Genomic DNA, 27,591 nt, shown 5'->3' with positions numbered 1-27,591 from the left:
ATGGCAGTCATCAGTACAATCTACTCCATTCTCTACCAGTTCTTCAACTCCACAAACATCTATGGTTTTCCATCTTCACCAAAGCAAACACACAAAGACCACAGGATGGCCCTATACTAAAAGTTGAATCTCTCCAGATGTTTCTCATGAGACATTTACTCCAGATAAAACAGTAACATTCATTTCTTCATCCTTCAGTGACAGGCACACAACTCAGTCAGAAAAAGAACCATTGTCAACACCAGTAGCTGCCAGTACATTGATCACAGAAAGAGCATCCACCTCCCCCGCTAGTATTTCCTGGGTTACATCTAAAGTCTCAACAACAGGCAAACAGGAAGAACTAACCACATACACCTACCTGAGTACATCTCAGTTAACGACAGTGGCATCTTCCCAGACTCACTGGACACGAGGGACAGAGACCACTGGGGGTGTTCTTGTCAGCAGCACAGGCCCCAGTATGACTCAAACCTTCAAAATAGTCATGTCTGCATCTCCTTCATCCAAACTGTAATAGTCCCAACAAGGCAGTCAACCCCACTGTCTATCAGCGTCTCTCCTCAAGAATCATCAGCTTTTTCTCAGATAGTTTCCACACAAGGCACACAGACCACACAAGAATCCCAAACCATGAATTTATTCTCCCCCATGATGAACACAATCAAAATAGCGTCACCTGCAACTGCTTTATTCAAACCAAGGGGACACTCAACCTCCGAAAGTGTTCCTCAGGGTATATCCACCACAGATGAAGTGACAACCTTCACCCCAGCACCCTCCAGGGACAGTCACACAACTCAGTCCACTACCACTATCACAGGACTGTGGACAGCGCCAACCCACCCTGACACCACCCTGGGAACCTCAGTTGGCACCTCACTTTCCATAACAAGCACCACTAATTCTTTATTCTCTCAATCAGCCCCTGGACCTGCAGTCACCTGGAGCTCCACCACCCAATTCACAAGTCACCCCACTCCTCTGTCTGTTACCAGCACTTCTCCAACCTTAACAGGCTCCACCATGAAGGCTGAGACATCAGGTAGGGGGGAATCTGGGGTTTTGGTCTCTGACAGTGGCCCAGTTAGCTCAATTTAGCCCAGAGGAGTGTCTGAGAGAGGACAGTGAGCTAGTACTGCCGGGCTGGAAGTCAGGTCCATGAGAAGATGAAGTCAGTGGCAGATACGGTGGGTGACAGGCTCCCCATCCCCTCTACCCCAGAAGATAACTGCTTTTCTGCAGGGCATGGTTTGGGGATGACCATAACACAGGTTTCTAGCTCTCTCTCCCAGCTCCTAAAGTCTGTGACTCTCTGACTGTCAGACCCACTCCAGTCTTCTTTCCTTGCCTGCCCAAGAAAAATCACAGCCTCACAGAGGGCAGACTGCAGGGGAAGCACAGCATCACTACCCTCAACAACCTTCCAGACCCTTAGCACCTCCACTACTGGGACTTCTACAGGTGCCCACTCCACAGCTGCACCAGTCCCTGTTAACCCTGGGAAAGGCAAGTGATGCCATAGAGCTAGAGCCTCTCCATCCTGGGAGGGAGAGGATGGAGCAAGATGTGGTGGTTGCAGCTGTGGCAGCTGGATTATATCTACCAATGACGGCCCTTGTGAGTTGTTGGGGGTTTTGTGGATCTCTCCACTGCTCCATCTGGGTCATGGGAAGTCCAGCTGCTCTCCCTATCCCCTTGATAGGGATGGGTAACAGAGTGCTTAGTCTCATTCTGCTTGCTCACAGACTATGTTGTTTCAAATCAGAAGAGCCCTACAGGGAACAATACAAGAGCATCAGAGTTGGGTGCTGAGGGCTGGCTTTGCACATGGTGCTGGGCTAGGAGCTAGAGATACAGAAATGGCCAAGGGGCTGTTTAGAGAGAGACATATCTTCTACCTCAGTAGATGCCATTAGAGGAACAAGCCCAGGATACTAGGTGTACTTATTGGAAGGCCCTTAGGGAATGTCAGGGGTGGATTCAAGGTGAAGAGGAGGCTTCCTGGAAAGAGTAAATAGGAACTGGGGAGAGGAAGTGCCCCATGCAGGAAGGAGGGCCTAAACATCCGGAATAAAGGCATGGACAGGAAAAGTAGTCGTAGTGTCACCTGGGGAGGAGATCCCCAAAGAATTTGGGGTTACCAGAAATAAGGTGAAAAGTGCTGAGAAGCAAGGCTGATGTGTGAGGGAATCTTGTAGGTAACAGATCGTGTAGATGCCATCACAGCTGGGGTCAGGAAGAAATTTGTGGGAGGCCAGGAGAGCAGTGTAGGGCTCCCCAGGTGGCTCAGTGGTAAAGAATCTGCCTGCCAATGCAGGAGATGCAAGAGACTCTGGCTCAATCCTTGGGTCGGGGAGATCTCCTAGAGCAGGAAATGGCAACCCACTCTAACGTTCTTGCCCGGAAAATCCCATGGACAGAGGAACTTGGCAGGCTGCAGTCCATGGGGTCATCAGGGAAGGCTTCTTGGAGGTGAAATTCCCTACCAGCCTTAATGACTCTGGGGCCCTTGAGAACTTCCTGCTCCTCTTTGTACCTGCCCAGGTGTTCTCCTCTTCCCCTACGGGCCAAGTGCTGGAGACCGGGAGTTTGTCAGGAGGACCGTGGACTTCACCTCACCACTCTTCAAGCCCCAGATCGGCTTCCCCCTTGGCTCCTTTCTCTGGGATTCCCTCTACGTGAGTCCCCAACTGCAACCCAAAGGAAAGGACTCATGACCTGCATCCCACAGGCCCTGCTTCCCCTCCAGGGCTCAAAGATGGCCCTGTGACCATGACCAGCTATGACTATGATGCTTGTCAGGACCCTCCTATGTCTCTGTCGCTGGCTGCTTACACACACTCTTTAATGACAAGGCACCAGCTGAGGAAAACAAGGCGTGAGGCTACACCCTGCCCCAGCCCCTGCCACACACACACATGTGGGCAGAGTGTTGTCGCTTCAGTAAAGAGGCCCTGGGGCCCAGTAGTCTCTCCACCGTTTTCATGCCCCCTACCCCAATCCCCTTTTTTTTTGAGTAGGAAGCCTTACTTGGGGAAACTCGACTGAGGTGGTTCAAATTTTCTGTAATTATTTTCCTGGTTCCCTGGTCCAAGTACTTCATGTCTCATAGAAGAGGGCTGAATGGCAGTTTTTGCCCTCGACGAGGGGGCTGAGCCAGGACACACTGTGAGAGAGCCACACAGTGATGGAATGAGAGTATAAATCCTTTCAGCTCTAATTGATATGGCACAAGCTTCAGGGGTGGGGGCCAAGGGGATTTACCCAGAGGCCTCTGCTCTTTGGTGGGCTGGTCTATGGATGGGTCTGCCACTGAAGCAGGACAAAACCTACCACCTTAGGTAGCTCTTAAGATGTGAGGACTGGTCTAAGAATGAAGAGTTTTTCTGGGAAAACTATGTACCGGGGTTCTCCCAGCAGGCAGGGAGATGGATGAGACCATCCTTTTCCAGGGGTTGTTGACATCTCTAAGTTCTACCCTCACAAACCGCAGGAGCTGGCCCAAGGCTGGGACGCTCCCTCTCTGAATGCTAACCGGAGGAACCTTTATGCTCAGTTCACAGATAATGGCCAAATCATTTTCCCGAAGTCAGACTACCAGATTTTCTCCTACCCCAACCCTCCCCTTAGAGGCTTTTCAGACTGGGACTCTGTGGCCATGGTGGCTCCATTCTGGGACGATGCTGATTTCTCCAGCAGCCGGGGAACCATATTTTATCAGGTGGGCCTTTCAAAGCTCAGCATACAGGGTTCTCCAGCAGCCAGCAAGGAGAGACAAAGGCCTATGTGGAGGGCCTTGCAAGTGTTCCTGCTGTCAGAACCCTCCTGTCAGTGGGTGGGAACTGAAGCTTGTATGAGGGTAGGGAGGAAACAGATTAGGACACAACCATGGGAAGACTGCAGGTGGTGGGTGTGGGTTGGCCATCCACCGTTTGACTTTAGAATGAGGTTGCAGGAGGTTCATCCTAATAAGGCCGAGTCAAGCAGGGCTCCTACGTGTGCTCCTGGGTTGGGTTAATGATTCTACTCGGAGAGAGCTCTCAGTGTAGTGAAAGCTACTGCAGGCAAATACTGATCGTGCCCTGGCCATGGACAAGACACTGTAGAAGGTCCAAATGTGGAGAAGCACACACCTGTCTTAAAGAACCTCTTGTTGGACCCAGAGAGGTACAAATGGATGCAGGTGGTTGCACCATCAGAGCCATTTTTTGCTAAGAGATGCACAAGTTCAAGTTAGAAGACTTGGGTCTCTGGCTCTTGACTATCCACTTCATACACCCCAGATTTCCCTACAGACTGATCTTCATGTCACTAACTGAAAACATAAGCCTGGGAGGGGGAAGGATGGGAGACATGGGTGGACTAAAGTGAGCAGAAAATGAGGGGTCCCTCAGGAGTATTGAGATGGGATCCTTACTTCTTTTTCCATATTTGCCTTCTTTTCCTAGGAATATGAGACTCTCTATGATGACTACAACGCACTAGTGCAGAAGGTGGAGTCTGCAATTAATACGTTAACAAAGGCCGGAAACTACAAAGCCAGGTGGACGCTGAAGATCACGTGGGTTCATGTCCCCGCCTATCCTGCCCGGGTGACCATTGGGGTGAGTTGACCAGTGGGCAGTGTCCTGTGAACCACCTGGAAGTCAGGCATCCTAGAATCCTAGGCAGGTACCACTTTTCTAAACTCCCCTCTGAGTCAAGGACAGATGGCTGATTAGAACACTTCCCTCCCAGCCCACTTCTCTGCCTCCCCATCCCCCATCCCTACCACCTCCAAACCCCCCTGCTCTGTCTCCTGAGCACTTACCACACGTCAGAGGTGCCTCAGGGCTTTGCTTACATGCCTCACAGCAGCCAGAGCATTGGGTATTAGAAGACTGAAACATGGAGCATGCAATAAGTAAAAAGTGGCTGTGCTAAGTCACTTCAGTAATGTCTGACTCTTTGCGACCCTATGGACTGTAGCCTGCCAGGTTACTCTGTCCATGGGTGTCTCCAGGCAAGAATACTGGAGTGGGTTACCATACTCTCCTTCAGGGAATCTTCCTGATACAGGGATGGAACCCACGTTTCTTATGGCTTCAGTATTGGCAGGCAGGTTCTTTACCACTAGCACCACCTGGGAAGCCCCCCAAATGGCTGGCTATTGGCAATATTATATGGCTCAATCTAACGTTATTATCCACATATTAGAGATGAGGAAGATGATGGTTAGAGAGGTTAAGCAACTGCTCACCGTCACCCAGCTAGCAGATGACAAACCCAGGCCTGGAACCAAGGTATTTCTGATTCCAGACTCTGACTCTTGACAGAAAAGCATCCAGTGGAGAGGGGCCATGCCTCATGCTCCCCCTAGCCGTCCCTCTGGGGCCTCACCACTCTGACAGTCACAGAGTTCTTCCTTGTGTCTGGTCTAAAGTCACCCATTTCTTTATTGGCTCAGCAAGTTCATTGCTTACTCACTGTGTAGAAGCACAGTGCTTGAAATCTGCCTTCAGAGAACCTCCAGTCTCACCTGCATGGTTCCTCTATGCTATTCAGGGTGAGGGGACATTTGGATGATATCCTTAAATATCCCAAAGGAAGCTCCTTAGGCCTCTCTCAGCTTTCTGAGGTCTTGGCTAATCTCTCTGGTAGCTGAAGCTTTTTCTGACAGACCCTCTTCTAACAGGATTCCAACCCAGAATCCTTTACCTTTCCTCACTGGAAAGAAGTCACAAAGAAAGCAAATCCACCACAGCAGGTGCTTTGATAATCAGGGTGGAATCTCTGCAAAATTCCAAACCTGCCTGTATTTAAGCCCATGCCTTTGCTCTCAGAGGTCAGGAAAAGGTGATGTGGGTGTCAGAGTGGGGGTGTGGGATGGGTGATGGGACACCCCAGATCTCTCACAGGCATCCCTGTTTGTCTCCAACCAACCCCCAGACCAATACCTACCAGGCCATCCTTTCCACAGACGGGAGCAGGTCCTATGCCCTGTTTCTCTACCAAAGTGGTGGTATGCAGTGGAATGTGACCAGGCGACCAGGCAACCCCGTCCTGATCGGCTTTTCCAGGTAGGACAGGGATGGGCTGGCAGGCATGAGCAGATAATGGAAGGTGGTGCAGAGCAGGGCTTGCACTGCACACACACTCCGTCCCCCAGAACTGGGCAGGACTCTTCCTCGCCAGTGCTTCTGACTCACGCTGATTCTGGTTTCCACTTCTTTCTGTTTCAAATGAAAAGATCCCACTTCACCCTGCCATTCCCTTTCCTATCCCAGTTCCTGTGCATGATGATAATAAATCCCAGAGCTTTGGCTTCTAGGATTTCCATTGACATTAGCTGACCACTCTTGACTTGTCAAGTATCAGTAAACATTTTTACACCAAGTACTTAACAGGCATTATTTCATTTGACAATCACAACCACCCCATGAAGGAGATACTATTTATTACCCATTCTGCAGGTAAGGAAACTGAGGTACAAATGGATGAGTCATTGCCCAGAGAGCGGGAAAGTAAATGGCAAAGCAGGAAGTTGAATACAAAATATAAGGCTGAAATCTGCCTTCCTGACTTTATTAAAACTTTTTATTTTATATTGGAATATAGCCAATTAACAATATTGTGATAGTTTCAGGTAGACAACAAAGGGACTCAGCCATACATATACATGTATCTATTCTCCCCTAAACTCCCTTCCCATCCAGGAACTCCCATCTAGAGTGCCCTGTGCTATACAGTAGGTCCTCGTTGGTTATCCATCTTAAATATACCAATATGTACATGTTGATCCCAAACTCCCTCACGATCCCTTCTCCCCATCCTTCCTCCCTAGTAACCATAAGTTTGTTCTCTAAGTCTGTGAGTCTGTTTCTGTTTTGTAAATAAGTTCATTTGTATAATTTCTTTTTAGATTCCAGGTACAAGTGATATCACACAATGTTTTTCTTTCTCTGAATTATTTCACTCAGTATGACGATCTCTAGTTTCTGATGGGCTGAGAATTAACCTCTCACCCAGCGGCACCAACAGCTTGTGTGGGGTCAGTGGCAAAGAGGGAGAGCAGAGAGATGGATGGGCTGTGGTTGCGGACGTGGGTTCCCAAGTGTGGGAATAGCTCATTCTCTGACACAATAGTTTTCAACCATGATGTATGTGCAGTCGGTTGTGAAGGTCCCATGTAATTTGTTACTGGTAATTGCTGTAAATGCTTTTCTCCTAGAATGTGTTCAGGATTGTCCCTATAATTACATTGCTTTCACGTGCTTTTGAACATGCCCTGAAGGAGAAAGGAATGGAATTATCTAATTAGCTAGGAATTTTGCATCATTCTGAGGGCACCCATGGAAGGTGTCACGCCCATGTGCGTCATCTGTCCCATGTCAAAGAGAAGAAAGGATCCAAGTGGCTGCTCTGAGGCATGACCCAGAGAGTCTGCAGGCCCCACTCTGGGGTTTCCTCCTTCCTGGAGCAGGGTTTAAACACCATCCCCTGGGCAGGGGGGTGGGGTGGCACACACATTGTCCAGATCCTCCTAACTCAAAGACTAGCTCTTAACCTGCACCACCAACCATCCGCTATAGCACCGCCTCTCCAACACCTAGTTGAAGGGAAACTAACAAGAAGGAGGCCTGAGATGTTGCTTTCAACCCCTGTAGTGTGTGCTCAGATGTGAGATAAATTAGGTCCTCTCACCCCTCCCCCATCTGCCTCCTCCCCTCTCCTGCTTAGCACAGGGGTCAGTGATTCTGCCTGGCTGCCTAACCAACTGGCTCGATAGCTGACGGGCCAACTGATAACTAATGACTGGCTGGACAGAGTGGGTGACTGGCTGGTTGACTCGCTGGATAAATGAGCAACTTCCCGACTAAGGGGAAGGACTCTGTGTGTGATGAAGGCCGGATACTCTTTTCTTTGCCCACAGTGGAGACGGGTATTTCAAAAACAGTCAGTTGACATTCCGTCCAGTATGGGAGAAGTATCATCCAGACCAGTTCCTGGATTTCAACTCAGGTAAAAGCACCACCGTGTCAGACTGGAGGGACTCAGGTCCTCTTCTGTCTGTCTCCCACTCCGTGTGCCGTGACAGTCCTTAAAAGGCAGCTCCCGTGCATGTCCACAAGAGGGTGTTTCCATACCGTCTGACCTCCCACAAGTGGGATCTGGCCTGGGCACGGCCCAGGGAGCAGCATACCTTCTGCACCCTCTTGCAGTGCAGAGTGTCCTCCCTGGAATCAGCCCAAAGCCAGCAGGATTATGAGTGGGGGCCCAGATCCTGGAAGTGAGGACATGGATATGGCAGGAGATGGGCACATGAATGGGCAGTTAGGACAAGTCTCCAAGTGTCCTGACCCGGAGCTGGATGAGAACCCACATGAGATCCCTTAATATATCTACCAAGTGGAGTTCCAGGGGATCTGACATCCATTCAATCACCGTTATCGAGTACCTGCTGTGTGCTGGACACTGTGCTAAGAGCCAGAAGTATGAAAAAAATATTAAAACTCAACTCTGTTTGCTATCAAAGAGCTCTCACTTTGGTAAGAAGGCCAGTACTTTAGGCTCCATGGGCCTCCTCCATGACTTGTACTGCCTGGGGGTGCCAAAGGGAAAGAAATGACAGCTTCCAAAGTGTGATGGAACAAAAGATATTTTAGCATTAGAAATTAGCCATGTGGTCCATGAAGCATAAATCCAGTTCTGTTTGTTCTGTGGCAAGAAGAGTCTGGTAAACATAAGCCCAGTCAGATCATTGGTGCCATCTGGTGGAGAAAGCTGTTCTAGCAGATTGGTGGTGATTTAGTCGCCCAGTCATGTCTGACTCTTTGTGACCTATGGACTGTAGTCCACCAGGCTCCTCTGTCCACGGGATTCTCCAGGCAAGAATACTGGAGCGGGTTGCCATTTCCTTCTCCAGGGGATCTCCCTGACCCGGGGATTGAACGTGGGTTTCCTGCATTGCAGGAGGATTCTTTATTGACTGAGCTGTGAGGGACGCTCCATCCTATCAGATTAAGGCCCTTCTATCCAGATGCCTCTGCTTGTGACATGAGGGGTGCAATGTGATTATGTGTGTGTGTGTGTGTGTGTGTGTGTTAGGGGAGAGTATCTGGTGTGTTTCTCCTGATTGTGGAGAAAATACACAAACAGATATCATAAAATGACTATCCTTTTCAAAACCTTATCAATCTATAGTCATCTTCATGATTTCTTCTTTTGTGTGGGAATAGGATCAAAATCTAATACATTATGTCCTATTGAATTCTGCTGTATTCTGGAGCCCTGTTTCTCACTCATGGCAGCTGCTGCTGCTGCTGCTAAGTCACTTCAGTCATGTCCGACTCTGTGTGACCCCAGACGGAAGCCCACCAGGCTCCCCCGTCCCTGTGATTCTCCAGGCAAGAACACTGGAGTGGGTTGCCATTTCCTTCTCCAATGTGTGAAAAGTAAAAGTGAAGTCGCTCAGTCGTGTCGACCCTTAGCGACCCCACGGACTGCAGCCTACCAGGCTCCTCCATCCATGGGATTTTCTAGGCAAGAGTACTGGAGTGGCTTGCCATTGCCTTCTCCGCTCATGGCAGCTAAGGGGCAGTAAATAACTTACAGTTAATTAAATGTCTGGACTTCCGAGGTAGCGCTAGCGGTAAAGAACCTGCCTTCAATGCAGGAGACATAAGAGACTCAAGTTTGATCCCTGGGTTGGAAAGATCCCCTGGAGGAGGACATGGCAACCCACTCCAGTATTCTTGCTTGGAGAGTCCTGTGGACAAAGGAGCCTGTCAGGCTACAGCCCATAGGGTCGCAAAGAGTCAGAAACAACTGAAGTGACTTAGCACTCATGTGCACAATTAAAGGTCTATTTAAATTTCAAACGCTCTTCAGATATTCTTCTCCCAGTTACCTCCCCTTTCCAAGGATGGCATCTGGGCACAGGGGAAGCTCCCCCAGTTTCATATTGTTGGAGCAGGTGTCTGCTTCACATGCCAGCTTCCCTGTGGCTCCCCAGCTGGCCTCTGAACATCGGCCTCTGTCCCGGTTGCTTTGGCCACTGGTATGTCTGTGCAAGTGTCTGAGCGTGTGGCTGGTGGCATCACTCACTGAGATATAGGGTGTATAAGGAAGAGCTAGTCTGGGGGGGAACTGGGAGAACTGGAGATTAGAGTAGCAGGCAGGAGGGAGGAGAATGAAGTGCAATGAAGCTTGGGCCAGGGTTTGGCTGAGTTGGGTACAGATGAGGTCTCCCTGCCCAGCACTTGTCCCAGGATCTCACCCTAAGATCCAAGTTTAGGGTTCTGAAGCTCACATCAGAGGGACTTTGGGGAGGAATCACAGCCAATCTGCATTGGGCCCATCCCTGGAAGACTGTCCAGAGTGCAGGAAGTGGCCCACAGAGGAGGCACTGATGAGTTTTGCTTGTCCCTAAAGCTAAATAAGAGCCTGTGGCCCCACACCCTAGAGTATCCCCTTCTTCCTTTGCTTCCCCAGGCCTCTGGGGGCTACAGGTCTACAAGCTGCACAGAGAAGCAAAGCCCAATTACCGTCTCCGGTGTCTGCAGTGGTTGAAGAGACAGCCTCAGTGGCCCAGCTGGGGCTGGAACCAGATCTTCTGCCCTTGCTCCTGGAACCAGGGAGTATTGGATTTAAGATACCAGTCCATCAGCAGAGGTAACAGATCCTTCTGGTCTCTTGTGGCACTCCCACTGTCCCTATAAGCCCATTCACTCTCCCCCTGGCCATGCCTGACCTTTCCCTTTTGGGGCTCCCTCTGTTCCTCCCCAGAAACACCCCTGTGCCAGGGCTGCCCCCACCACAGGCATCCCAGGCCTGAGGATGTCTGGGTTTGTTGCAGGCAGCAGAGAGCTGTGCAGCTTCTCCTCCTGGCGTGGGGGTGTGTGCTGCCGCTACGGACCCTGGGGAGAGCTGCTCCAAGGCTGGAGAGTTCAGAGTCCTTGGCAACTTGGTAAGTGTGTCCGCAGACAACTCAACCCCGCCTTTTCTGGAGCTTTCTGTCCTTCTCTGTCAGGGACCAGCCTGGGCTCCATGCCAGCAGTAGGACTAGCAGAATGAAGCCTCTCGTCCCCATTTTCTCCCAGCTTCCTCCCCTCCATTTCCTGACCTTATAACACCAGGAAGTTTCCAGCATCCCTTCCAGCTGGCATCCTAGGGATTTCTGATTGAGTTCCTCCTGCCCTGTCTCCACTTGGCCCATAGCCCCAGCTGATAGGGGCATCTTTCTAGGGAAGTGGCAGAGGCCTGGTCTGACCTTGTCAACCTGGACCCAGATTAGCAGGCTGTCTGGGGGAAGACATGAAGTCATCTCCTGCAGAGACCCTCCAAAGGAGCTAGAGGGGGTGGGGTTGGGGATGGGGCCCAGGGGAACATGTGTGCTTCCCTCCTCCTCCCTGGAAAGGCAGCAGCCTCCTAGTCCCCCATCCACCAGCCACAGCCTCTTGCTCCCAGCACTTGGAGAGTGGGTCTCAGCCCTCAGCCTTCAAGAAAGGAAGGACCCTGTGCCTACCCACCAGGGGCTTTGCTGCCCATGTCTCCACCAAGCCCACAAGGGAGATGGTAACCAGTCCACGGCCTAAGGTCTTTGAGCAGAGTGGGATCTGACTTCCAAACCACATCCTTGTTGCCCTTATCTCCCTGCCCAAACCTCCCAGCTGGGTCCTGCAGGCCCTCCATCTCCACTAACACGCTGCTCTTCTGCATAGACCAAGAACTGGACCTGCAAAACTGGTGTTGCCATTTCAACAGCAAGCCGTCCTTCTGCGCCCTCTACCAGCTAAGGCGGCCCCTTGTCAGCTGCGCTGGGTACCAGCCCTCAAGTCTCGGTGAGGCTGCTGGGGCCCGGCCCTTCCACTTCCAGAGCCCAGAAGACCAAGGGAGCAATACACTCTTGGGGTTTGAATGGGGACAGTACAAGCTTTCTGGGGCAGGACTGTAGTCACAAGGGAAGATGGAGGTGTGTGAGGAGTGTGGCAGAGGAGGGACTTCACTCATGGCCTTGGAGGAGGGGGAGGTGTGGTTGATCGCGGACTAATGAGAGGAAGTGGATGGGGCGGGGGCACACAAATGCAAGAGGACTTTGGGGAGGGTTAAATGCGCCCTGAGCACCTCCCCAGGCTGAAGTCTCCCAGGTCCTTCTTTCCCTGGTCTGCCCCACCAATGTGTTAGTTGCTCAGTCGTGTCTGACTCTTTGTGACCCCATGGATTATAGCCTGCTAGGCTCCTCTGTCTATGGGATTCTCCAGGCAAGAATACTGGAGTGGGTAGCCAATCCCTTCTCCAGGGGGATCTTTCTGACCCAGGGATTGAACCTAGGTTTCCTGACTGGCAAGCAGATTGTTTATCGCCCCACCAGTGTGTTACCTCCTTTTTTCCAGCCTGGATGGTCGGGGACCCCCACATCACCACCTTGGATGGTGTCAATTACACCTTCAATGGGCTGGGAGACTTCCTGCTGGTCCGGACCCAGGACAGAAACTCCTCCTTCCTGCTGCAGGGCCGCACTGCCCAGACCCGCTCAGCAAATGCCACCAACTTCATTGGCTTTGCTGCTGAATACCGCTCCAGCAGCCTGCACCCTATCACGGTGAGTTGGAGGTGGAGGCATTCCCCTTACATGGAGCCTTTAACTCAGGGACCTTCAGCTGGAGAATGAGGCCCAGGTGGAAAAATAGAAGGAGGAAGGGAAGGGGCTAGAGGCAGTGAGGACACATCCTGCCAGAGCAGTGGTTCAAATCAGGAGTTTGGGATTAACAAATACACACCACTATAAATAACATAGGCCTTCCCCAGGTGGCTCAGCAGTAAAGAATCTGCCTGCAATGCAAGAGCTATAGGAGACGCGGGTTCGATCCCAGGGTTGGGAAGATCCCCTGTAGGAAGGCATGGCAACCTACTCCAGTATTCTTGCCTGGAGAATTCCATGGACAGAGGAACCTGGCGGGGCTACACAAAGTCAGACAAAACTGAAGCAACATAGATAACCAACAAGGACATACTGTATAGTACAGGAAACTCTACTCAATATTTTGTAATAACCTATAAGAGAAGAGAATCCAAAGAATTACATATATATATATATAGTCTGTATATGTATGTATGTTTGAATTGCTGTGCTATACACCTGAAATGAACATGATTTTGTAAATCAGCTGTATTTCAATATAAATAGTCAACCCTGGAGACACTGGCTTAAGGTCCTGTGAGACTGAAGAAACAACATCCAGCACCTTGTATTCCTTAGAGTAAAATAGGGATAATAATATTACCTACCTCACAGGACTGTTGTGAGATTTAAAAGCTAATCTCTGAAACGTACCTTGCTCAGAGCCTGGCCTAGGCTAAGCACCCTCATGCATGGTAGCTAGCATCACCTCATGGTCACACTCCCCATCACTTTCACCATCGTCCAAGCCCCAGGCTCCTTCCTCTGTTTCCAGCCCCTTGAAGGTTGGACTGAGGTCTCTGCCAACTCCCTTCCAGGTTCAATGGCTCCTTAAGCCCAATAACACAATCCATGTTTGGCTCAATAACCAGACCATAGCGTTTGAGACTGATGGTGAAGATACAAAAGGTAGGCTGGGCCTCTCCTGCCTCCCTGGGTCAGGGTCAGTGGGGTGCCCAGCATTGGGGAGCAGGGTGCTAGGGTGGAGAGGCAGTGGTCTTGGGGCAGAGCAGCATGGTCGTCACCCCACTGTCCCTCCAGCAGCCGTGCCGGAGCAACTTCTTCACTGGAGCTAGGCCTTAAACTTCCCTCTCTCCTACCTCTGGGGCCTCATCCTCAGTCCTCAGGGAGAAGAGGGTGGGATGGGCCGCGAGCATGTCCTGTGAGTGTGCTTTGTGGTCACTGGAGAAGGACCGTGCTGGGCATCTCCCAGCTGCTTTCAGTCTCCTCTCTGCATCTTTAAACTTTATTGCTGACAAGTCCTGGGCCTCCTTGGCTGGCTTCTTCCTCATTTGTCTCCCAACATTCTAGACCAGGAGATCTTCAACAGCTCTGGAGTCATAATGACCTACTACGGCTCCATGGTATCAGCCAGTTTCGATGGTGCCGTGGCCGTCTCCGTGCTCGCTGTCTCCAACATCCTCCACATCTCCTGCAGCCTTTCGAAGGGGTATCAGAACCACACTGAGGGCCTTCTGGGTAAGGAGCGGGCAGCACTCTGCCTCTGCGGCGGAGCTCAGATCCCAGCCCACAGGCAGCTTCCCCTCCAGTGTGCCTGCGGACGTCCCAGTTTTCTTTTCTCAGCGGAGGAGGAGGCAGGCCCTCTTTAGAGGCCTTTGAGACTCACTTCCCATCCTCCCTAAGCTGCAGGCCCAGGGCAGCCGAGGGGCCGCTGAGGGTGGGCTCTGGAGAGCATGGGGCCGAAGCCACCCTTCCCCCACCTCCCCGCTTCCTCCGGCTTCACACCCTCCTTCCATCCCCCACATCCCCTCCCTTCTTTCTCCACTTCCTCCTTTCCCTGAAGTAGAGGGTAGGCTCTGAGGTTATAGGCCTCTCTCCTCCTCCTGAGCAGAGAGGAGATGCCACCGAAAGAGGCTTCCCAGGCCCCCTACTCCTCCCCACATCTCCCTGTGCCCTGTTGGATGCTCCCCTGGGAAGGAAGGGCCACCTCCAGGGTGGCTGAGTCCTGCTCGGTCCCTCAGGCTTCTGGAACGGCAACCCAGATGACGACTTCAGGATGCCCAATGGCTCCATCATACCGAAAAGGAGCTCCGAGGAGACGCTTTTTCACTATGGAATGACCTGTGAGTCTGGGCCTCAGGGTCTTTGAGCAGATGGGGCAGGTCCCGGGTGAAGGAAGCTGCTGTACTATCTCCTTCAGGCCTATGGGAACGAGACCTCTGTCCTTCATGAGAGAGGAGTAGAAAGGAAGAGACCTGGGGATGCTGGTGCCACCTCAGCTTTGTCCCCTCCACCCCAGATTTGTCCCCTCCATTCCCATCCCACCCATAGTCCTTCAACTTGGAAGAGAAGATGAGGGAGGTGGGTGGCCCTCACTCCCTCGAGCGGGGATTTCCAGGCGTAGAATCTGGAAGTCCCTCTGTCCTCCCCAATCCTAAGCTATATAAAGCGAGGGTAAGGGGTGGACACACTAGTGATAAAGAATCTGCCTGCCAGTTCAGAAGACTTAAGATTCAGGGTTCCGTGCCTGGGTTGGGAGGATCCCCTGGAGAAGGGCATGGAAACCCGTTTCAGTATTCTTGCCTGGAGAATCCCATGGACAGAGGAGCTGGTGAGTATAGTCCACAGGGTCACAAAGAGTCAGACGAGACTGAAGTGACTTGGCACACAGCACACACAGGGGTGGACACAATAGAATATAGCTGGAGTCCCAGCCTGGTGCCACCACCACCGCATCACATAATGTGTTTTAGGGAAAATCAACGGAACAAGCCTTTTTGGCAAGAGGGAAGACAATCTGCCTTCCAGCTTCACCCCTGTCTTCCTTTCACAACTGCTGCGAAACACATCCTTGAATAAAAATTTGACCTCTTCTTGTCACGGAGATGAGCAGTGCACCTTCGATGTCCTGGCCACAGGAAGCGAAAACCTCGGACGGGACACTAGGACGATATTCAGAATCTACCAGCAGATGAACACTACCATGAGTGAGTGGTGTGAGGCCTGGGGAGGCGAGTGCAGAGTTAGGGACAGATAAGGGGATGCCCTTCCATGACGTTCCTTTGAGCTGCACGTTTGTAAAATTCAACAGATTCTTTTGCTCAAGCTATCACTTTATTCAAGCCCTCCCATGACTCCCCAGCTCACTCTGTCCTTAACGATGACCTTCAAAGCCCTATCCAGCCTGACCCCATTGCCTCTCCAAACTCTTCTCCTAGGACTTCCAGCCCCACTCCCTCCACACCAGCCCCACTGGCTTCTTTGTATTCCTCAGACATGCCTGGCTCCCTAGCAACTCAGACTGCACGTGCAGTTCTCTTTGCCCGCTACGCTTTGCCCCAGGGTGCCTGGCAGGCCACCCCAGGTGCCTGGCGCCCCTCACCTCCTTCCAGTTTCTATTCAAATGTCACCTTCTCACCAGTGCCTTTCTTGGCTAACCTGTCTAAAAGTTCACATTCACCCACGCTTCCTATTTGCCCTCCCTGTTTTGTTTTTCCTCCTTAGCGTCTGTAACTATCTATTAGCTAATAACATATTTTCTAATTTCCATAGGCATCTTTTTTATTATTTGTTTGTTCTACTACATAGAACAGTGCCAACCACAGAGTAGACGCTCAATAAATATTTGTTAAGTGACTGGCTGACTGAGTGAATGAATAAACAATTTAATGCAAATAGCAGGGCTCCAAAACGCAGAGACCAGTGAAAAAGCTACACTCCCTCTCTATTCCCGACAAACACAATGCCCATGATGTTACCCTCATGGTTTTCAGTCCTCTTCCGAATGTAAAACTCCTCAGTAGTCTGAACAACCCTGTCCTCTGATTCACTTCATATTACACCTGACATAGCATTCTGGGGAGAAGGCTGGGCAATACAAACGCAGTCTGATCTTCGTGGGTTTGTGAGCTGGTGCACAGACTAACTCTTGTTTCTGGAGATGGGTCCCAGCCCGAGGAATGCCTCCCACAAGCTAGAGGACTGAAAAGAGATGGTCCAGAAAGTAAAGGAATATCCCACCTTAAACCCCACATCCCTTATTTGTGTCTCAGATCAGTACCCACCCTCTATCAAGGGTCCTGATGTGATAAAAGCCTACATGGGACAGACCACAGTGGTTAATTACACCAGCAATGCTAAAGACATCACATTCACCCTCAGAGAAAACTGCACGGACATCAAGCTCTTTGGTAAGAACACTTGGCTGGGGGTTAGTGGATAAGGTCAGAGTCAAACTTCGGGTAATTTTGCATTATTATATCCTGTGCAACTTCATGTCACTTCTTCACTGGAATATCCAGGACCAGCATTTCTTAGGAATGATCGCTATAATTCAAATAGGTGCCCCACCCCCATCCCCAGTGAATAGCAGTGATGGATTTATGGAGATTTGGCCAGCTAGCTAGATTGCCTCTGGGCATATACAATTTATTCAAAGATTCATTTCATCTCAGTCTTGAAATATGTTATCATCTTCATGTAATCAACAGATTATTAGAATAAATATATCAATTAACAGGTACTAAATTTAAAACATTGTCTATCTATTGAAAGAAGGATGTCACATGGAACAAGATTTAAGGAAATGCAAACCTTTATTTGGTCCATTTCTCACTATTTTTATGTTTGTCAACTGTGTTTTCCTCACTTTGTCTCTCCTTGTCTGCTTTTCTGTGCTTGGGCCAAGGAAAGCTCATCTTTCTCTCACAGGAATGGTGTGAAGACCCCATTTCAGGCCTGTAACCATGATCTGGCTCAAGAGTCAAAGCCCAGAGAACTCCCTGGCAGTCCAGTGTTTAAGACTCAGCACTTACACTTTCACTGCCATGGGGCTGGGTTCAAACCTGGTTGGGGAACTAAGATCCCACAAGCTGTGCAGAGTGGCCAAAGGAAAAAAAAAAAAGAGTCAAAGCCCACAGCACGCAGCTTGCCTTCTGTTGCCAGCACTAATTAAGCTGGTGACTGTTCTTTGCTAAACCAAAGCCCTTAGGGACCTTATTTTGAACTCTGAACACCTCTCTGACTCACTTTCTTTCTCTGTGCATAAGAAGGGACTGCTTTGGCTGCACCCTGTTGCTCTACATGGCATCCTCCCAGGTGTCAAATTAATGGCACCAGGAAATTTTCCCATCCACTTGGCTCCTATCCTGAAGAGTGACGGCCTGGAGGTTATACTCGTCTGTTCCCTACTATCAGCTCTTCTCAATCTACTGTTTTCAGGAGACGTTCTTAAAAAAACACAAGACAGGTTGGATCAGAAGAGTCCTTATTGATGAGTAGCACTGTTTCACTGTAGTCTGCTGTCTGAAGCTGGCTGGCCAAAATTCTAGGAGACAAGGGCAGTGAAATCAGGGCGGGGGTGGGGCTGTTGTGAAACTGAAGTCAGTTTGGCCTGCAGTTTAGCCTGGAGAAGTGTTGGGAGGTTGGGAGCAAGTGTTGGGAGGATCCTGGTCTTCATCCTCCGCCCCCCTCCTGATGAACCATTCTGGTGCAAGCCCAGGGGTCTCTTCAAGGGGTGGGGCAATTGCCTTCTCCTTGTGGAGTGCTGCCCCACAACCACTGAGTTGGGCTGGTGCCACCTCCAGTTTGGAGTGTAATCAGGACCACCCCAGGAAACTAACCTTGCTCAAGGAAACACCAGAGAAGATCAGAAGGGTGGTCTGAGAGGGGTGGGGGAAATCCAGCATCCACACTTGAGGTATCAGACAGCAGAGCAGAGGGGGCTCCCAACTCTCAACGATCTTGTCTTCCTCGGGACAGAGAATGGGACATTGCTATGGACACCAAAGCTGCTGGAACCATTTACTCTGGAGATTCTAGCAAGCAATGACCAGGGAAGCTTGTCATCTGTACTCAAGCCAAGGACAGTGGTCTGTGAGTGCAAGGCAGAGAGCCAGTGTTTGTACAACCAGACCAGCCGGGTGAGCAACTCCTCGCTGGAGGTGAGTGTTAGAGAATGGAGTAGGGGCGGTTTCCCTGTGGAAGGAAGGAAGCAGGAATTGAGAGGGTATTGTCCTTTATCCCCTTTATGTCAGATGTGTGTTGGGAGGGGATAGTGAGTAGGGTAGATCCCAATCTCAGGTCACAAACTTACGGAAGTATACAAAGAACTTTCTTCAATGCTTGTAGCTCAGATGAATTTTTATCTCCCAGCTCCCATTCAGCCAGGTTGGTAGGAAACTTCCACCTCAGGCTTTCTTGGAGTTTCCCAGTTGTTTCCAGCTCCATGGTTCTGGAATAAGACAGTGAAGCATGGGGTAGGAAGGTGCCTATGCAGTCCCTGGGCGTGAGTCTACACAGATCCCAGCTCCAAGGGCCCTCCCTTCAGGCTCCGTGGCTTCTCTGCTTTGCTCAGACAAAAGAAATCTCCTGTAAGTTGGCTTAGGGTCCCATCTGCATAGAAACACTGCATAGCCACTTTTTTTTGGTGGGGGGAGCAGGTCATTTTCACGGTATTGGGAAGAGAAGTACAGATCCCCTCTGATCTTAGTCCCCCAAAAAAATAAATTTTTACCCTTTTACTCTCTTTCTCCAACTGAAAGAAGCATCTCTTTAGCAGTTTGGAGAAAATCCTTCTCCATTCAAGTTTCTAGCTAAGATACCTGGCCTAAGTCATGAATTTGGCCCCATCTCTTTTGTTCTTTCTTGTCACTTTTGAGGGGAGCCAGAAAGGAAAGTGTTTGGCTGGCAATACCCCACCACCCACCACCTCTTTCACGTCTTACACATACACACCCTCCTGAAGCATGAGCAGAGAATCCCTACTTGAAAGGACCGAGGTAGAGGAGTCCAGAAGGCAGAAGATGAAAAAAATACAGATTAGCGGGGGGGGGGGGGGGGGGAGATTAAAATCCATACAGTATTTTAGATATCCCAAGATACCTAGTCTTGACAGTAGAAAGTGTTGAAAGATTCCATTTCAGGGGGCTTTCAAGTGTCATCTAGTAGGGGAGATAGAAAAGAGAGACATGAACTTGGTGAGAATCTGGTTGGTTCCCCTCCCTGTGCCCTTGTTCTAGTTACCGCTTGCTCTCACCATGCTCTACAGCAAGTCTCCTTCCTCTTGGTTGGGAGTCAGAGAGGGAAGGGAGAGCAGCAAACTGCAGCTTATGTGCGATCCAGTGTTCCAGAGATGGTAGAATATTTTTTTAGCCACCATCTTACTCTAGAAAGGATTCCAGGCAAGGGGATTTGCTGTGAGAGGGAAGAGGCTGGGACCCCGGGGCAGGGGCTGGACACAGAGCTCAGGATGGCCCAGGGAGGCCACACGGCCTGGAAGACAGCCTGCCCCTGACAGGGTCGGGTGGGCCCAGGGCCTGTTCGAGAAGGTGGTCAGTGGATACCAACATAATTAAGACAAGGACTTGGGATCCCTGGGTTTTCAGACCAACAGGGTGGGTTACAGCAACATCCCAGAAACCCTTAATGGTCCAGCTCCTTGGCCACCCAGTGATCAGCAACCCATTCTAGGAAGCGGACTGCAAGTGCGATGGGAATACCTTCGGCCGCTACTGCAACTACTCCAAGGACCCCTGTGATGAGCAGTGCTTCCCGAATGTGAAGTGCATTTCCGGAAAGGGCTGCGAGGCCTGCCCCCCAAACCTGACTGGGGATGGACGTCACTGTACATGTGAGCTGGGAACAAAGCCTTGGCAGGAGGAGGTTCTGGGGACAGGTGACGTCTTGAGGGAGGGCCTAACACAACTGGGCAAACCATTTCTCCCCACTTTCCAGTGAGTCTTTAGAATGTTCAGTGCAGGTAGGTATGGAGGTGAGGTGGGTATTGTAGGTGTGAAGCTGAAGGAGAAGAAGTTGTACAAGCATAGGGGAGGGACCAGAGCAGAGCAGCCCTGAGGCACTGTTGGGAGAAACCCAGGGCAAGAGACTGAAGATGGCCTGGGGAGGGGAGGAGGCTTCCAGCAGCATCCAGGGAACCAGAAGCCAGTGGGGGTGGGCCCTCAGGCTCCTGGGGATTTTCAGATATGCCAGGCCCAGGGTCTCTGCATTTCCCCAGTCAGGGGCTGCTGTGGGCATCTGGCAGCATGGGTGCCTCATCTTCCCTTTGAGTCCTCCTCCCACCATCTGTTCCTTGACCTTTGAGCCACCAGAGTCACTGGGGACATCACAGTGAGGCGTCCACTAAGCCCCTGAAGCGCCCCAGTGAAATCTAGAGCCCACTACATCTTCAGAGCAGAGACCAGAGAGGGTAAAACCACAGCCTCACAAATGCAGAAAAGGGGACGGAAGTGAAGAAAATGGGCTGGTGGACTGTCCTGAAAGAGGTCCTTTCCTGATGGGGAGGGTCTGATAGACACTCCATTCCCTCAGCGGAAGTGAGAGAACCCTTACCTAGCAGAGAAAAAAAGGGTTGCCTGGCAAAGAAATGTCTGGAAGAAGAAGGATAGTTTGGGGTTCAGAGTGGCCCACAAAGAGAGCATAGTTTAAGCGGGCTTTGTGAGAAAGAAACGTAGCCTGTCCTGGGAGCAGCTTTCCCTGGGCTAGGGCCTGCCCACTGGTGCCTAGCGTGGTGCTGCTGACCTCTCGGCTCCCCCTGCAGCTCTGGAGAAACCCTTCCTCTGTCAGAACAAGTCCTGCCCTGAGAAATACTGCTTCAATAACGGCCTCTGCTCTATCTCCCACACTCGGGACTGCCAGCCCGTCTGCACCTGCCCCTCAGCCTTCACCGACGCCCGCTGCTTCCTGGCTGGGAACAATTTCTCTCCAACCGTCCATCAAGGTTAAGACCAGATCCTCTGCCATCCCCACTTCTCTCGCCTTGGGTGAAGTTGGGGGACTCCAGGAGCCAGGCTAAATCCCTCAAACCCACAGGACAGAGCTCCAGATTTCCCTCAGGTAGTGGTAGATTATAGGCTATGGGAGCAAGTGGGCAGCACCTGCCGCAGAGGGAATTGCCGGCCTGAGCTGTCTGCTGAGCAAAGATTGAAGGTGACCTCACAGCTCAGCACAAGCCAGGGGACCCTTGACTGTAGTCCAGCGTGCGCTAGGGTGAGGGTCAGCAGACTTGGCTGCTGCTTCTGTGACCTTCTGTCATTGTAGGATACGGTGGTATCTCTGGGCTGGGTAAACCTGTGAGGTGATTATGAATCTGCTTTTCCCATCTCCAGAGCTTCCTTTAAGGATCATCCAGCTCTCGCTCATTGAAGACGAAAATGCCTCCCAAGCAGATGTTAACGCCTCGGTCAGTGCTGCAGGCCAGCTCTGGGTGAGGGGTGGGCCTTGGCAGGTTCAGGCAAGGTTTTAGTCCTGGCTTGTGCCTTCTGAGTCTCAACATCCATCTGGATTCTACTGCCAGAGGAAGCAAGAGTCTCTTGCTCCAGGGAAGGCTGAGGATGAGGAAGGCAGGAAGGCCCAGGATGATTTCCAAGTGGGGTGGAATGGCCAACTCTCAACGAATAGAGTCTGAGGTGACTGGGTCAACACAGCCTCTCCTTCTGAGCATCCCTTGGGACCTGCACTTGGATATTATATGGAAGAAACAGAGGGCATTTCACATCCAGGAAACCTTCCTTGACTTCCCTGAGGGACTTCCTCTTCCTGGCTCCCATGCCCTAGTCCATTGCCCAGTCACAGGCACAGTAGCACAGTAGTTGTTACTGAGGCTCTAGAATCCTGCTGCTACTGCTGCTCAGTCACTTCCCTCGTGTCCAACTCTGTGCGACTCTATGGACTGTAGCCTGCCAGGCTCCTCGGTCCATGGGATTCTCCAGGCAAGAATGCTGGAGTGGGTTGCCATTCTCTTCTCTAGAGGATCTTCCCAACCCAGAGATCGAAGCTGGGTCTCCTGCATTGGTAGATGGATTCTTTACCGCTAAGCCACCAGGGAAGCCCATAGAGAATCCTGCTGCTACTGCTGCTAAGTCACTTCAGTTGTGTCTGACTCTGTGCGACCCCACAGATGGCAGCCCACCAGGCTCCGCCATCCCTGGGATTCTCCAGGCAAGAACACTGGAGTGGTTTGCCATTTCCTTCTCCAATATAGAATCCTAGCTGGGCTCAAATCCTGGTACTACCACTCATTATAGCAGGTATAATGATTAGACAAATTATTTGATCTTCCATCTGTAAAAATAGAAATGATGATAGTACTTAGGTCAATGGTTTGTATGAAGGTTTAAATGATTTTGTAAAGTGCTCGGTTCAGTGCCTAGAACACAATGTGTTAAAAAAGATTATCCAAATAATTATTACTGCTGCTATTACTACTACAGCACTCTACACTCTGTTTGGTAAAATCTGTTGACATTTGTCTACTGAGCCACACTATGGCCTTTGAGAATGGACTGTTCCTAAGTCATACTGATATCCCCCGCACCTGACTGTCCCCTGGGTCTGGCTAAATATAATCGATGTTCATTATACACGTGGGGAGAGAATGAATGGGTAAGTCAGGAATTAGAGGCAAGTTAGGGGCTATTTGCTGAAAGTCCTTCACTCACCAACAAACTTCTATTAAGCAGGGATGTGCGCCAGTCACCAGACTAAGCTGGGGTTTGGGGATGAAGAAATGATAAGAAACATTCTGGTGGTCCAGTGTCCTCATATTCAAAGAAGGAAATAGGGAGTTCCCTGGTGGCCTAGTGTTTAGGATTCTGAGCTTTCACATCTGTGACCTGGGTTCAATCCCTGGTCAGGGAACTGAGTTCCTGCAAGCCGAGGGGCTCTGTGGAAAAAAAAAAAGAGAGAGAGAGACAGGAATGAATAAGTTCATTAAAGTGGGAAGGGTCTCCTCTGTGAACTGGGCCTCACCCTTGCTTCCACTCCCCACCCAACCCCCATCTCTGCCCTAGGTGGCCTATAGACTGAAGAACCTGGAATTGTGGGCCTTTCTCTGGAACAGACAAGTGGATCAAACGTAAGCAGGACTGTCCCTGCCTGGTTCCCAGGTCCTCCCCCAAACTCTTCTTCCCTTGGCCCCTCACTGTGCCCCTCCCATACAGTAAACCCTCCACAGCACCAGCCTCAGGAAGCTCCCTTCACCACTGGAATATCATCTCTGAGTTCCAGTACCGCCCTGAGGGCCCTGTCATTGACTTCCTGAACAACCGGCTGCTGGACGCAGTGGTGAAGGCGTTCTTAGCCCCGGCTTCCCAGATGAGGGGGAAGAGAAGTGGGGGGCCCAGGAAAGGGCCCAGGAACAACGTGACCTTCCACTCCATCTCCAGGAAGGACGTGTACAGTGTGATGGCTCGTAAGTCACTGTTTGGGGCATAGCTCCTGGGATAGGTGAGGGGGAGGTAGGCAGTGGGAGCCTGTCACAAGTCTGCAGCCCACACAATCCCATGGCTGAAATGTATTCTACAGTGGGCCACAGATAAGAAGCAAGTCAATTTAGTCTTTTTTGTTGTTGTTGTTTGTAATTTTTGAGAGAAATTGTGACCATTTTACCCACTAGCCTTCTAGATTCAAGAACAGGAGCACAAAGTACTGTTTGGTAAGTCCCCATGTGTATAATCCCCAGCTGCTGCTTTCCATTGCTGCCAAGGTTTCTATCTCTCTAAAACTGTTAATGATTTGGTTAAAAGGCCATTGCACTTTATAAACATTAACAAAGACATTCTTTCTGCCTTTGCCCCCCAACTGGAGATAGTAAGTTGAAAGCTGGATACCTGGCCCATGGGCAGAGACTTCCTTCCTGGAAAAGTGTGACACTCTGAAAAAGCCATTCCCAATACAGGTCTCAGTTCCCCCATCTGGAAAATGAGATGGGATTTCTGAGGTCCCTTTCAACTCTGACAGCTCCTAATTATGCTGGAACAGGAATAAGATAGCTTGGCAAACTTGCCAGAGAAAGAAAGAAATAGTTCACCCTATTTTTTGAAGTCAGGCAGAGAACTGGCAGGGACTACACCAAACCCAACAGAAGCTGCTGTTACTTGGATCAAACAAGAGCTTCTTCTAGAATCCAGGCTGAGCCTCCTCCCTCCCAGCAGCAAAAATTTGAAATCCTCCAAACTACTATGTGTGTGTGTGTTTGGGGATGGGGAGAAGTAGGCCTGGGGATAAGGGAATAACTACTCCAGACCTGATTGACTTTTCGTAGCAAAAACAAACAAAACCCCCACAATGTTTACGATACAAGTATAATATGTTTATTATAGGAACTTCAGGAAACACAGATTAACAAAAAGAAAAAGAAATCACCTATAATCCCAAACCCCAGAGACAAACCCATTTTGCGCATATTCTTTTGAACTTTCTTGTATGCATAGGAGCCTTCACACATATCAATTTATTTATTTTTTTATGATAAAAGGATCAAGGCATGCCTAATATTTGATAACCTCCTTGTCTCAAATAATTGTGAACATAATGGTTGGATGGCATCACCGACTCAATGGACATGGGTTTGGATAGACTCCAGGAGTTGGTGATGGACAGGGAGGCCTGGCGTGCTGCAGTTCATGGGGTCGAAAAGAGTCGGACACAACTGAGGGACTGAACTGAACTGAATGCCTTGTCTATCGTATACACATTCCATTTGATATTTTATAACATACGTGCTATATTTTAAACAGAATGTTATATTAATAGTGACCATTTATTGAGGGTTACTGTGTCAGGCACCTACTGAGTATTCTGCATATATTATTTCATTTAAACATCTAAGCAAGGTAGTTTCCTTTTAAAAACAAGGAAACTGAGGTTGAAAGAGTTAAAAATCACACAACTAGTTAGCAGTAGAGTTTGAGTTTCAGTTCAGTCTGGCTGACTTCAAAGCATACGCTCTAAACGGATGCATATCTGGAGCTTATCAGTTGCACAATATGCTTTGTTTAACAAAACCACTCTCATGAAACATTACTGCTCTTATAAACCATGCTGCTCTGAACCTTCATGAACATATGTAGTTTTCCTGTGTTTTCCAATTATGTCTCAGGATAAGTGCCTGAACATGCAATTCTTCATCGAAAAGGTATAGGCTTGCTGTTAATCGGTTGTTTTCCATGTTCACTTGTGTCCTACCTGACAGTGAATGTGAGCGTGCTGGCAACTTACTTGCAATGCAATGGCTACAAGGACTACCACCTGGTCTACAGCCCCCAGGGTGGCTTCACCTGCGTGTCCCCCTGCAGTCAGGGCTACTGTAAGCACGGAGGCCAATGCCAGCACCTGCCGGATGGGCCCCAATGCAGGTACCTCATGGTGTCTGAAAATTAGGACGATTCCCTTTGCCACTGAGAGGATCAGAGAAAAGGGGAAATGGAAAAAAATGTGTGAGTGCCCACGCTGGGTGGAGAATAAAGATAGTATGTTACCTCTGCAACCCAGACCAGCTGGGGGCCAGGGGGGTATTATGCCCATTTTAAAGATGAGAAAACTGCAGCTTAGTGTACTAAGAAACCCAGTATGTTAAGTAGCAGGATCCGGGCTCCAAACCCAAACCCTTACACATGATTTTACTTCTTGGGTGGACAGCCTGCTGTCTCTTGGTGGAAATGCAACCCTCTGTCTTGGGTCTAGACCTGGCCCTCCTTAAGAGGGTGGTCCTCTGAAACTGGCGCCCTTTGTCCTGTTACTTCATCACCAGTAGTGAGGGGAACGCACTAAGCCCAAGGTCTACTAAAGAGAAGGGCAGCGCCATCCTGGCCCTCTTATCACAAGAGCGCCCTCCGTCTTCGCTTGTCCCCACTTGCAGATACACCCAGGCCGCTGAGCATCGGGTCCATCGAGGGCCAGGGGCAGGGCAGGGTTTGTGTCTGCGCATGCTCACCTGCGGCCAGCCCCGCCCCCTCCCTGCGGTCCGGGTGGAATGGACCTTCTGTGAATTCACCCCACGGCTGCCTGGGTTGCCCAGTGGTCTTTCATCAGCTGGGCAGCAAGGCTGACTCCACCCGTCCCCTAGAGGGGGGCCCAGCCTGCCTGGAAAATCTCCTCCTTGGCAGGAGAGGCGGGATGGGGAGGATCAGCGCCAGCCTCCTCCCCTGCTGACCGCGTCCCCCGTCTCTGTCCCCAGCTGTGTGCCCTCCTCCATCTACACGCCCTGGGGCAAGCGCTGTGAGCGACTGAGCGTGAAACTCGGAGCCTTCTTGGGGATCCTCTTCGGGACCCTGGGCGCCATCTTGCTGCTGGGGGTCGCCGTGTTTGTGATCCTGCGTTTCTGGGGCTGCGGGGCCCGTTTCTCCTACCCGCTGGACTCCGAGAGCTGAGTCCTCGCCCCGAACACGAACACGGGCGGCTGTGGCCTAGGATACCTCCGAACCCACCCCAGCTCCACCTGCACACACTTTCAGGCATCGTGCTTTTGGGATACTGGAAAAAGGAAGATGACTGATGACGATTCATTATTCTTCAAGACTGATTAATGGGAGTGAATAATAAAGTCCAGAGCACACCTTGTCAGTACAAAAGACACAGAGGCTGGCAGGAAGAGGTCATAAAGATCTACTGTATAGATGGGCTCTCACGCAGACCTGTGCATGGAGAGGACACCGACCTACAGAAACACAGCAGTCACACATCAGAGTTGATGAGATGATGGCTCTAAATTAAAAACCAAAATACATTTCATGCAAAACTCTCCACTTCACTTCTAATTAAAGCCTATTTAAATAAAATCCCTCTGGCTTTCTGTGTTTCTCTGGTGGCTGAAGGCCTTGGCACAGGGTGTGGAGAGAGCAGAGGTCAGTTGGACGCAGTCCTGCTTCAGCCCTCGGTTACTCCATGTTGGGAAGTTGGGTTGCTCCAGCCCAGACTTGGATCTTTTCTTCAGCTTCCACATCACTTTCTTCCCCTCCCCACAATACAAGCCAAGGCCTGGCCCTCTGAGGAGGATGGTGAAGATGTCCCAACAAGGAGTATCCCCAACTGTCTCTGAGGAGCTCCCCCTGCCTCTCTGGTCTGCTGCTGATTGTGTTCCCTGTGGGAAGGATTGAATCATGACAGCTCCCTTTCCAGGAGCCACTCCATCCTTAGATCTAGGGTCCCCAACCCATGATACACTTTCT

The 27,591-nt window shown here is 50.5% G+C and overlaps 1 protein-coding gene across 1 annotated transcript; it reads left to right on the top strand.

The window, feature by feature from the left end:
• On the top strand, nucleotides 1-27,191 carry MUC4 (mucin 4, cell surface associated). The gene is made up of 25 exons (XM_088832185.1): nucleotides 1-13; nucleotides 926-1,045; nucleotides 1,360-1,509; nucleotides 2,548-2,681; nucleotides 3,560-3,724; nucleotides 4,452-4,607; nucleotides 5,932-6,062; nucleotides 7,916-8,004; nucleotides 10,477-10,693; nucleotides 10,845-10,951; nucleotides 11,706-11,825; nucleotides 12,378-12,586; nucleotides 13,483-13,573; nucleotides 13,976-14,143; nucleotides 14,647-14,748; nucleotides 15,379-15,612; nucleotides 16,678-16,815; nucleotides 18,386-18,567; nucleotides 20,096-20,255; nucleotides 21,183-21,362; nucleotides 21,751-21,824; nucleotides 23,434-23,498; nucleotides 23,584-23,834; nucleotides 25,617-25,779; nucleotides 26,601-27,191. The coding sequence occupies exons 1-25, from the start codon at nucleotides 1-3 to the stop codon at nucleotides 26,791-26,793; spliced, it is 3,612 nt and encodes a 1,203-aa protein (XP_088688311.1). The 3' UTR covers nucleotides 26,794-27,191.
• The last annotated feature ends 400 nt before the right edge of the window (nucleotides 27,192-27,591 follow it).

Source organism: Moschus berezovskii, chromosome 1 (assembly GCF_049115385.1).
Source record: "Moschus berezovskii isolate FMDL1 chromosome 1, NW_MosBer_1.0, whole genome shotgun sequence".
NCBI lineage: Eukaryota > Metazoa > Chordata > Mammalia > Artiodactyla > Moschidae > Moschus > Moschus berezovskii.
Note: the sequence above shows the minus strand (reverse complement) of the source record. Positions and strands in the feature narration are given on the sequence as shown.

Excerpts from the sequence above, each read along its gene's own strand:
- MUC4 (XM_088832185.1), top strand. Across the intron at positions 11,826-12,377 it reads GTACCAGCCCTCAAGTCTCG|CCTGGATGGTCGGGGACCCC; the intron begins GTGAGGCTGCTG and ends CCTTTTTTCCAG. Across the intron at positions 12,587-13,482 it reads GCAGCCTGCACCCTATCACG|GTTCAATGGCTCCTTAAGCC; the intron begins GTGAGTTGGAGG and ends ACTCCCTTCCAG.